This window comes from Poromitra crassiceps, assembly GCF_964638095.1.
Source record: "Poromitra crassiceps genome assembly, chromosome: 1".
Taxonomy (NCBI): domain Eukaryota; kingdom Metazoa; phylum Chordata; class Actinopteri; order Beryciformes; family Melamphaidae; genus Poromitra; species Poromitra crassiceps.
In genome coordinates, this window is record NC_139623.1 from 76,863,178 (window position 1) to 76,874,984 (window position 11,807).

The 11,807-nt window shown below is 43.7% G+C and overlaps 2 protein-coding genes across 2 annotated transcripts in view; both read left to right on the forward strand.

The window, feature by feature from the left end:
• hephl1b (hephaestin-like 1b) overlaps window positions 1-6,063 on the forward strand; it is a 78,579-nt gene extending 72,516 nt beyond the window's left edge. Inside the window, exon 19 of the mRNA XM_083643529.1 lies at window positions 4,900-6,063. Within this exon, the coding sequence (XP_083499655.1) occupies window positions 4,900-4,973 (74 nt within the window). The 3' untranslated portion in view covers window positions 4,974-6,063. The remainder of the gene's footprint in view (window positions 1-4,899) is intronic.
• Window positions 6,064-10,050: 3,987 nt separating this feature from the next.
• Window positions 10,051-11,807, forward strand: part of slc43a2b (solute carrier family 43 member 2b) — a gene marked incomplete at both ends in the record, with an annotated part of 30,328 nt that continues 28,571 nt past the window's right edge. Inside the window, 2 exon segments of the mRNA XM_083643010.1 lie at window positions 10,051-10,211; window positions 10,213-10,239. Coding sequence (XP_083499136.1) covers window positions 10,051-10,211; window positions 10,213-10,239 — 188 coding nt within the window.

Sequence of the window (11,807 nt, forward strand, 5' to 3'; positions counted from 1 at the left end):
CCCATACAGTACAACTCTAATGCCTTCATACCCAACGTTCCTAATTTCAGCATTTGCTTGCCCAAGGTGCTGGGCAAGCAAATGCTTTGTTATTTAATTCAACTAAATAAACTTTGTAAAAGTAACGGTAACTTCATAACCCAAAAAGTAATTTAAGACCTGGCAAAATCTTAATACATCCTTTTTATATAAAAGGGAGCAAGTGGGCAATATCTGTTTAAATTTTTGTCCCACTGATGATGTCACAATGTCTATGACATCATTATTGACCAAAATCATCTTATGACAACACTGATGATGTCATAGGCACTGATGATGATGTCATAGATATTGTGACAAGGGGCCGATACCCTAGCTTTATTTTATATAAATAAATGCAGTCGAATTTAAAGATGAGCTGAACCCAAGTGGTGCAAGGGTCAGAGACGTATCGGACTGAAAACAAATCTTGCTTGAGATGACAGAGGTTTGAGAGGCGGGCCATAGCGTGTCGATGATTTGATTTGACAATTCCGGGGACTGGATTTGGCGTTGGCCAATCCTGGCATGTTCTGCCCCTAAATCGAGTGGGATTCAGCGTGTTGTGGCACTACGCCAGGGCCGGCACCAGGATGAAATGACTAAGGGGGCGGTTATAACTGGGGAGGAGGCTGATATTTTTATATCGTAAACCATAGGTTATACAGAGGCGCAGCTTGCGAACAGGCAATGCAGGCAATTGCTTAGGGCCCCAGGCCATTAAGGGGCCCCTGATGGCTGAGAAACTTTACTCCACAGCAGTGACCGCAACTCCCTCCCCATAAACAACCAATGGACGATTTGCAATGACATTGAAACCTCCCTAAAGAGGCCCCATGTAATTCCCGTCATACTTGTATGATTCATGTACATTCTCTTGAATTGAAAGTGAAACATACATTCAAGAGAATGTATGTGAATCATGCACGTTTGACAGGAATGATTCACGGTCATTCACTTTCACTTTCAATTCAAGAGAACATAATTATGTGAATCTTTCCTGTCAAACTTGCATGATTCATGTACTTTCTCTTGAATTGAAAGTGAAAGGAATGCTGGTTGGAAGGGGCCCCTTGGAATTTTTGCCTAGGGCCCCAACAGACTCTAGAATCACCACTGAGGTTATATACCCGCTATGCCTATTTCTGGACTTTTTAACCATAATAACCTCTGAAAAGCGCAATAACAACACAAGAAAGATTACTATTCAAAATCAAATAAAACATTTATTTCACAGCCGCAGATTAAGGCATTAATAGAGCTGAGCTTTGCATAACATGAAATGCGGGACCTGTCTGGAGCACTCTGAACATACTGTATATGTCTATGAAAAGTCATAGAATAAACAATTGCTGCAAAAATCAACAACTAAACAAAATAATAGCCATTCAGTGCCAGGTTCATTAAATTAAAGAAATAAAGTGATCAGATGCGTTGTCTCCGTATTTCTGCCCTTGTGACAACCAAAGCACAGCAAATAGCGCTTCCCTGCCAATTCTGAAACAACAGAGCTATGTTTATAGGGGGTAGCCTACATTAACTTAAACTGATCAAATTTGATGAAGACTGCAGAAACAGCAGCCGAAACATGTCAGGTACAAACATTGCCTAACTGGCCTTTATAGATGAACTATTCTTAAAAAAAAAAATCAAATTTAAAGTGAGGGGGGCAGAAAATTGAACTGAGGGTGCAAAGCCCCGTGGCGCCCCCTCGTGGCGCCGGGCCCACGCTACGCGAGTGGGATCCACAGAGAACTGAGGAACTGGCTGCCTGCGCGTGTAGTACTGTTTGAAAGCCGAGGCAAATGTGCTGCCTACCGGCCTGGAAAATCCGAGGGGCCGGGGGTAAGCCCCCGTTCACACCATACACCGAAGCAACGCTCAACCTAAACTCAACCTACGCTTAATCCACAAGTTTAATTTAGGCGTCCTTGTTAACAGGCGAGGCCGTTCACACCACCCGCGCGCGTGTCAGTCGTGAAGCGATCGTTCAGGATTCAGTCCTATTTTCCAAGCGTGACGCGTGAAGCTTGAAGCTGCCAGGCTTCATGAAGTCAATGGGAGTTGTGGGCGGGTTCAAGGCGCGCCGAGGAGGCGCTGGGAGGAAAAGAGAAGGCTTCTTGTGTGAACGGTTAGGCATCAGTTCAGCTTGTGCCTGCCTCAAGCTTCAGCTCTGCTTCGTTCGGCGTCCTGTGTGAACAAGGGCTAAGACCTGCGGACGTTAACGTTATTCCTGGAATGCGAGTTTAATGAGCCACTTACATGTCTTTGCATTCTACATCAAATGAAGACATTACAGTTTGTTTTATTTTGTATGTTACATACTTATTGGTCAAGTTATTAGTTAGTTTATGGGCTAGAAATTCTGCCAGGTTACAGGCACTAGGGGCCATCTTGCCTGCAGAATTTTCTCCTCAAAATGAAGATTGATTGACAGCTGCCATGTTGTGATATGATTGGTTGTGTGGTAGAAATTTGATAGTACTTACGTCACCATACTGTACATCACAGTTATGAATGAAATCCTGAAAAATGAACTTTTGATGTGAAAAAGTGTGAAAAACTAAAGAAATTAGATTTTTGTGATTTTGATTTTTTTTGCATACATTATTAAATAGGTGCACTGAATATGCAGGTATGTGAACAAAAAAAAACAATGGGGTTCAGCTCGCCTTTAAGACATTTTCAGAATATACAATTTTACACTTTTTAAGACCCCACGGAAACCTTGTTCAAGGTCACTGTGACCTCACATCCATTCCATGCTTGCTAACATTATATCTCAGAAACGCCTTGAGGAAATTTCTTCTGGACTCAAGGATGAATTTCACATCCGTCCCATTCTCATGAACGCGATATCTCCTGAAGGGAATTTCATTACATCTGGCACAAACTAGGGCTACTCTCAACCAAAGATTTTTTTTAGTCAACAGTCGTTAGTTCAAGCGATTAATCGATTAGTTGATTAGTCATCGCACGTTGTTGATTCCCCAGCAATACACCTGCCAAGTGTGAAGTAAATTGGGCGAATGGAAAGAAATGCTCACACACACGAGGACAAGGACATACACACACACACACACACACACACACACACACACACACACACACACACAGATGCCTTGCTTTGTAGTTTGATGGCATCAAAATTGAACTCCGGCCAGGTACTCAAAGTTGAGTTATTGGTCTAATAACTTTTTAACCACAAGACACAGCTCCCCAATGGAGTTTGAGTGTTTTTTCTTCTTCCTGCGACTAACCGACTAATGAAAACTTGGTCAACTAAGACTCTTCTTTCTCATGGACTAATGGATGAATTGACTAATGCGTCGCAGCCCTAGCACAAATGTCCACGTAGAATCAAGGATCAACTGATTCAATTTGGTGGTCAAAGGTCAAGTCACTGTGACCCCACAACATTTTTGGCGATATAACTCAAGAATTCATACACTAATTATGACCAAATTTCACACAAATCCCTAATTGGATAAAATGATGAGGTGATGACATTTGGCATCTAAAAGTTCAAAGGTCAACTTCACTGTGACATCGCTTTGCTAGCTGAGAAAGTGAACTTGGGTCATTCTACAAAAAACGGTGGAAATGCTGCCCCTTATGACATCACTGATGACATCATCAGTGATGTCACAATCCCTCCTTGTGTGTGTGTGTGTGCATGCGCGCCCCCTTATGACATCACTGATGACATCATCAGTGGGGAGGGGTGCCCCCTTATGACATCACTGATGACATCATCAGTCTTATGACATCACTGATGACATCATCAGTCTTATGAATCGCTGATGACATCATCAGTGATGTCACAATGCCTCTGTGTGTGTGTGTGTGTGTGTGTGTGTGTGTGTGTCTGTGTGTGTGTGTGTGTGTGTGTCTGTGTGTGTGTGTGTGTGTGTGTGTGTGTGTGTGTGTGTGTCTGTGTCTGTGTCTGTGTCTGTGTGTGTGTGTGTGTGTGTGTGTGTGTGTGTGTGTGTGTGTGTGTGTGTGTGTGTGCTCCCCCCGCCTTATGACATCACTGCTGAAATCATCAGTGGGACAAAAATTGAAACGGAGAACAGAGCATTGCCAAATTTATAGATATAGATATAGATAATGTGAGGGCAAAATGATTGAAATAATTTTGCCCTCACAATTGATATATAGATTCCTTCAAAGTCTTCACTACATACATGTATTTTATGAGTCTGGACCAGTGGGCTCTGAGGATGCCGAAGTGAATTGAAAAGCTGTAGTTCCTCGGATGGCCACTAGGCGTCGGGGGCAGTAGGCATCCCCCCCATGTTAAAATGGCCGACTTTGTAACAGGATTAAACATCTTTCCAGTTGGGGGCGAAACACGGTTTTGGTCTATATAGCTAATTTCACCTTTTCATAACAACTGTAGGGGGGGGGTAATTTTTTATATAACTCGCCCGTTTGGAGTAAAATAGATGTTAGAAAAGGGGGTGATTGACAGATCGCCTGTCCAGTGATCACACAGCTTGCCGATCACGGACCAATAGCAGGTGGAGCTACGGCTCTGGGAAACTCCCATCTCACGTGAGGTGCGGAAGGACTCAACCCATTCCCTCCCACTCTGCTGACGAAAAATCAAGATGCTGACACCCACTGTTTGAACTCCTCCAGGAAAACGAAATGTAATGGGATAGATACGTCCATATTATTTATGTCTATGTTCTGGACAGACTGGACATGGATGTAGACTGCAACTGTGACTTGTTGGTGGGGGCATACAACCGCGAGGTGGTTATTTCTAGTTTTAAATAAGACATGAAACGACATGAAAACGATAATTTGTGAATATCAAAGATGTTTGAATAATAATACTATTCCCTTGTCTCTTCTCTTCTGCTGTTGCACCAGGAAGTGGAGGCTCCATAAACACCCCATTACTTTCTCTGGCACTTGGACTTTTTGTGGTGGGTGTGCTGCACTAACAGGAAGGGACTCCTGACTCTGGTCTGTGTGTGTGTGCAACAATAAGATTCACATGCAATAGTTTATTGCCATATCAAAGAATTGATTGGAAATGTCTTGTCTGGCGTGTGCTCATAACAGACAAACAGAAACAACCACAATGACAACAACCATGCATTCACAGGGCAATATGACTGCACATAATATGAAAAGTACCGGTATATATAAAAAGAAACAGTAAAAACAACAGTAAAGTGCAGACAGTATGTCATACAGTAAAGATTCATGACAGAGCAAAAGAAGAGAACTCTGCAGAAGGACAAAGTGCATTAAAAGGTGTCGGTGCATTAAAAGACCCTGCTAGGGGTCATAGTTAGATTGGGGTCGTGAGCTGAACAGCTGAGGAGGAGTTAAGGGCTCTTACGCTTTAGGGTACGAGCAGACGAGTGGTTCTGCTCTTGATGCTGCGTAACCTTTTCCCTGAAGGAAGGGGGGCAAACAGAGCATGAGCTGGGTGGGAGGGCTCCTTAGTTATCTTTAGCCCCAGCTTCAGAATGTGGACATCGTAGATGTCGCTGATGCTAGGCATATCCTATGATTTTAGAAGGCGTTTTCACGACCCTGTTCAGTCTCACTTTGTCCTCAGCTGAGCAGTTAGCAAACCAAACTGTGATAAAGAATGTGAGCACACTCTCTATCATGGCTCGGTAAAAGAGACACATCCCTGTTTTTGAGACCCTAAACTTCTTGAGTTGTCTCAGAAAAAACAAACGCTGGTGAGCTTTCTTTACGATAATATCTACATTGGCACTCCATTTAAGACAATGACAATGACTGCACTTTTCATTTAAATCCAGGAACTGCATTACTGTGGAGTATGTGTGCGATAGGGGCTACGTACGTAAAGATTTTATGAATCGTAATGAATCACTGGTCAAGCTAGCCAAAATGTACCCATAACAATGTAGGTACTGTAGGTACAATCATGTCTAAAGTTCAAGGTAATTTTCAACAATGTTCTATTAGCTGTGGATTGTTCGTATGTTGCTCCTGTTTATTGCACTATATTTTTGATGGATTGTTTTTTAGCTACTTATGCAAAGCACTGCTGTACCAAAATATGTTTGATTCAAAGTGTGAATGTGAAATAAAGACATTTATCCAACTGTATTGTGAAGCAACATCTTGAAGACGGCCGGAGGGCCGAAACGTCATACAATAAATATAGATGCATATGGAGCCATATAATATATATGGTGTGGCCAAAGGGGCCGAGGTGTCTAGGGTTTAATGCAGAATTGTCATACAGTTCTATGTCCCAATGAAGGAAAGAAAGTGGCCAGGTCGCCGATCGATCACAGTCGTCACTGATGACAACAACACGGTTGCCGATGGTGTCACACCGATGACGTCAAAATGGCTCGAGTGACATCACTGATGATGATGACATCACAATTGATTTAGTGACGAGTCTGTCTTTTCTATTGAAAATGGCCATTGTTGTTTTTCCGCCTCCCCGTGGGTAAACGGCACCATCCCTGCTGTGGCTATGGGTGGAAACCTGTACACACAAATGGCAGGCTCATGTGGCATGACGAAACGGAATTGGAAACTATGCAATACTGTATTTAAGAATACGAATAGCCCGGTGTTGTTACCAAATGAGTAACAACTGTATGAACAAGTAGGGCCTTTCATTTGAGAATGGAGCCTGCAGTAACAATACCTTGCCCTGTTGTGTGAGATAGGTAGGCCCTACTGATTGGACAGCACATGACCAGATAAAAGTATGAATTTTAAAAGTGGTTTCACCCTTTGTTCTCAAGAGACAATCACAGTTTAATTGCCATATTTGTTATCTAATTGAGATAGAAACATTCTGTTCCTGTTGGCTCATCCTGATCAATGCGCACAATGATCATGTTTATTGGATGAAAGATCCTGCGCTGCCTCCCAACTTCTGACTATAGGCCTATTATGACAATATGGCTTCCATTATCATTCCTTCAATTTACGCCACTGCAGCGAAATAGGCTAATCGGTATCCTACATTTGTTTTCAAGGAAAGACATCATGAGTCACAACATGTTTTCCATGGTTGTTATCGGCCAGGTTCCGCAAACTATCCAGATTTGAGACTGCATGGAAGCAAACTACCATTATGTCACAGCTCAACGGCCTGCCTGCCATTATCAATGCCTTTTATTGATTGAGACTGATTGATTTAGACCCTTTTCTGAGCCCCCCCCCCCAAACAAAATACAGTAGCCTACATCCAGACAAATCCGTAGGTAGGCTACCAGCCATGCTAGCTCGCTGCGAAGCGCGTGTAACAGCTCCAAAGTCGGCAAAGTTCTTGACAAATGTAAATGGGCATGACTACTCAATTGGGTCCCTTGACCTCTCACATCAAGATATCTGAATGAAATTGGTGTAATTAGAACCACATGAGTCTTAGCTTTACAGCCATGTCTGACATATGTCAGCTACATGAGCTCCAGGGTCCTAAAGAGTTCTGCATGCAGTGAAAAGATGTTCTTCTTGCCTTTTTTGTTTCCATATGTCTGCACGGGGACACCTCGGCATTCCGAAATGTCGGCACTCCGAAATACCGGCATTCCGACAAAATTGAGATCTGTCTCGCCATTGTGAAAGAACCCTCACCCAGACCCTAACCCTAAACCTAACCTCTCCCACCCCCCACGCCTAAGCCTAACCTCCCCCAGAACCTAACCTCTCGGCGAAACATTTTTTGGAGATAAAAAGGGCCGCCTCTCTGAAAGCATAGAAGTCAATGATCGGAATGGCGAGCTGACCCCTGTCTGCACACTGTGCTGCCAAAACAGTTATGGAATAGTATAATTTGGGTATGGCTACAAAGCTGAGACTGTGAATCCAAAGAGCCCAAATATGGCCTCATAGTAACCATTTCAAAATGTGAAGATAATTTGTTTTACTTGACCTTATAGCCTACTGTATAAAATGACCTATTGTGAGCTCTAGGATAATCACAGCCTTGTTAAATAAACTCTCTAGTCTAGACCCAGAATGTAGAGATAGGCTACATAAAAATGGAGGCCTATGGGATGGGGTAGGCCTACATTGAAGTGTGTTTTTCTGAGCCATTTTCAGAAATCTGTGCTTGTCATCCAGTCGTCAACATTGTCAAGATCACACAAATCTCCAATTCTCAAAAGTTAGTGATACAAAGGTACTACACAGCATCACATGTTGATTCATTTTTACTTTAAAATGTACAACATTTTAAATAAATTCTGATTGGGGCCTAATCCTAAACCGCCCCGATTGTTAATATTCACCAATCATCTTTTGGTTTGAAAATCGACCTTGATTAGGACAGGCCAGAGCAATTTGAAAGAGAGGGGCGTCAGCGGAGGACCAAAATGCATGACTCATTAGCCAATGAACAGCCAGCGCTACTTTGGAATGCTAAAATGAGCTGATTGTACAATTCGATTCGACAGTGCTGCTGCTTAATCCAGGACCTAACTTCCTGGAACTCTTGAGAGTAAAAAACGATCCATTGAGTGAATGGAGATGTCACGACTCATATGGCTCTGGGACAGGCTATACAGTCGCCTGAGTTAAGTATAGGCTAGAATAAGCACTTCCCTAAATACATTAACGTTTGTCTACTTTCCATGGCGACAGCGATCAAAATTGTCCCGTATTAAATCGATTTACTTTTAAAATACTCCCCCGCCCCCCCTCTCCAGCCTCTCATCAAGGTAGGTGCGGACATCTGACAGCCAATGTCCAACAGGGGGCGCAGTGTGAGCTCCGCCGCCTCAGTATAAATCTGCATTTTCATAGATGGTCATTTCATTCATTCAGCCAACGGAGGACAGTTTCACGTGGAGCACATCAAGAGAAGTTTGGATTGTGATATATGGTGCATGCTGCAGTGTAAACAGACAGCAGGTATGGAGGTCGTGCAATTCTCCTGGATACCTTTTAATAATAATAATGCCCTACTATTGTAGAGAATACTGTTAAACTGAAAGACTGAGATTAGCCTAGATGTTTATGCCTGTTTATTTATTCTCCACGGGATTTGCAACTACACTAAGTGTGTGCTGTGTGTGTGTGTGTGTGTGTGTGTGTGTGTGTGTGTGTGTGTGTGTGTGTGTGTGTGTGTGTGTGTGTGTGTGAGATGTGTGTGTGTGTGTGTGTGTGTGTGTGTGTGTGTGTGTGTGTGTGTGTGAGAGAGAGAGAGAGGGACAGAGATGATGATGTGTGCGGCGTATTTGTTTATTGTCTGTCTGGCAGCTCCTTTATGTTTATTGTTTTGGATGCACCACAGTAATTCCATTGAAGAGTTGCGGTTCGATGGGCCTGTGAGGAGAGAGAGAGAGAGAGAGAGAGAGAGACAGAGAGATAGAGAGACAGAGAGAGGGAGAGAGAGATAGAGAGAGAGAGAGGCCATGGCATGAGGGGGTGGTGAGAGAGCCCCACTTTCTCGCTGAGTCCAGTTTGGACCAGTTTGTCTTTTCCCCAAAAACATGGCTCAGCATTAGAAAGGTCTTCCACTATTGTTGTCACTGCTGGTTATGTTCTGAGGAACATCTTAACCATATTTACTAATAATGTGTGTCTGATATAAAGTGAGAAAATCAATTAAGTTACCAGTATTCAAACAAATTATGAAGCAAAAATAGACTTCTGTATAATCCACCATTATAGGCATAAACACATGGTTAATTTTCTGTACACTTCATTCCATGGCATCAGTTATCTTGAGTCAGGTTCAAAGTTCAGTGGCTTTATCTTGTGATCTTGTGTGTTAGGAGGAACGGACCCTTCCTTTCCTTCAGTGAGTTCAGCAGCAATAGGCTAACTGAAAAACCTCCCCCCCTTCCTCTTGCTGCTCTCCTCTCCACAGATCAGTGATCAGTGATCCTTCGTCCAGAGCGTCAGACAGAGAGAGAGGCTCCAATCTGCGCTGCTCTCTGCTGCACGTCACCTGCCTGCTCTCTTCTACTCCGCTCCCCTGTCTGTCTTTCTCTCTCTCCATCTTTCTCTTCTGCTTCCTCCTCCTGCTGCCCTATAGTGTGCCTTTCGCCTCTCGTCTTCACCATGGCTCCGTCCCTGGCCACAGCCTTCGCCAGGCGCTGGTGGATGGCAGTGACCGCTGTCATCGAGAATCTGCTCTTCTCCGCTGTGCTGCTGGGATGGGGCTCGCTCCTCATCATGCTCAAGTCGGAAGGTTTCTACTCGTACCTCTGCAACGACGAGGAGGGTGAGTCACACAACTGCTAAAGGCTGGTATGACTAACAGTCTTTTTAGTGTTTACTTCTTCTCATTCACCTGAAACCTATACTCCGTAGCGTGCCCGCCCCGTACCCATTCCCTTAAAGGAGAACTTCACCCCAAAAACAAATCTGATTTATTTTGTGTATGATGCCCACATCACACATGTCAAAATGATTGAGTCATTGAGAAAGTTATTGAGAGTTGATTTGGAGATACGTCGTGGACCATTTTGTGCATGAATGACATCACTGGCCCTGTCTTGATGAGGTCAGCCAGCAGGGGATGTCGTCACCAGATGAAATCTGGGAAGTGATCGTGGATTGAATGTATGCCAGAGAGGCATGGAGAGCATCCTGCCTGTCTGTCTCCCAAATGCTTCCACGATCTGCCGTCAGGGCGAAGGTGCAGGGACTGAGTTTGATTTAACATGTCCTCGTCTAAAGAGAAGTGGTGCCATCGGCCTCAAATGGACAAAGCCATTAAAGTGAGTTGTAACTCAACACTGCTGCCTTTTACCTCTGCTATTCTCTAGGAAGAATAAGTGTCATCCAAAGGGGCCGCGCCCACCCACCCGCCGCCCGGGGATTTCTTTAGGGACTCAGGAGATTAAATGAGTTAAATCAAACGGAGCAGGGGTGGAGAGGGTGGAGGCTCCTCCCACACCATGCTTCAACTTCAGCTAACAGAGAGAGACAAACAAACAAAGAGATGGATGCAAACCTATTGAGAGGGGACTGATAAGACGGATTGATTTGCCGAAAACAGATCAATAGAATTTTTCTGTCTAAGTCAACAACAGGGAAGGCATCTACAAGGTTTCTCTCTCTCCAATCCAAAGACAGACATCAGTGTTGTTATTTCCCCCTCAAGTCAAGGTCCAGGAGGGAAGAGAGAGAGCAGCTACAGTACTAAGAGAGAGCAGCTACAGTAGTAGTAGTACTGTAGCTGCTCTCTCTCTTCCCTCCTGTCCCGCGCTTTGACCAAAGTAAGGCAGGTGCGCTTTGTGTTTTGAAGTACAAAGGTGGGATTGATGCAAACACTGGCTCTAGTCAGGATGTGTTTTTTGGTAAGACAGATGCGGACAGAGAGACAAAGTGAAAGGAAACGTGAGAAAGGAAAAAAGGACAGACTTTTACTCTTTGGACCTAGGTGACGCTGTGCGTGCCTCTGTCCTCATTGTGCTGAGCCCACAGATTGTGTACACTCTTGGTGGTGATGTTCATGTTTTTCTGTCTAATTCTTTATCTTCTTGTGAGTTTACTCACATTGATTTATCTGATTGTTGTAGGGGTATTTTGTTTTTTTACTCCTATCTGGGACACTTTCTTAATCTGACGCAGATTGATTGATGCAGATTCCACTCAGTAAAATTGTCTGACAGTCTGGCCATTCAGGAGAAACACTGCTGCTGCAGTACTGTTAAATTCAACCATAATGATTAACTAACTAACTAAATAACCCTCAAGGCTAATCGTAGACTTGTAACAGCAGATATCGAACATACTTTTGTCTGTGACGCAGCGGGTCTATTTTCTGTAAGGTCGACTCACCACTCAAGTCACTCCAATGCAATGTGCAT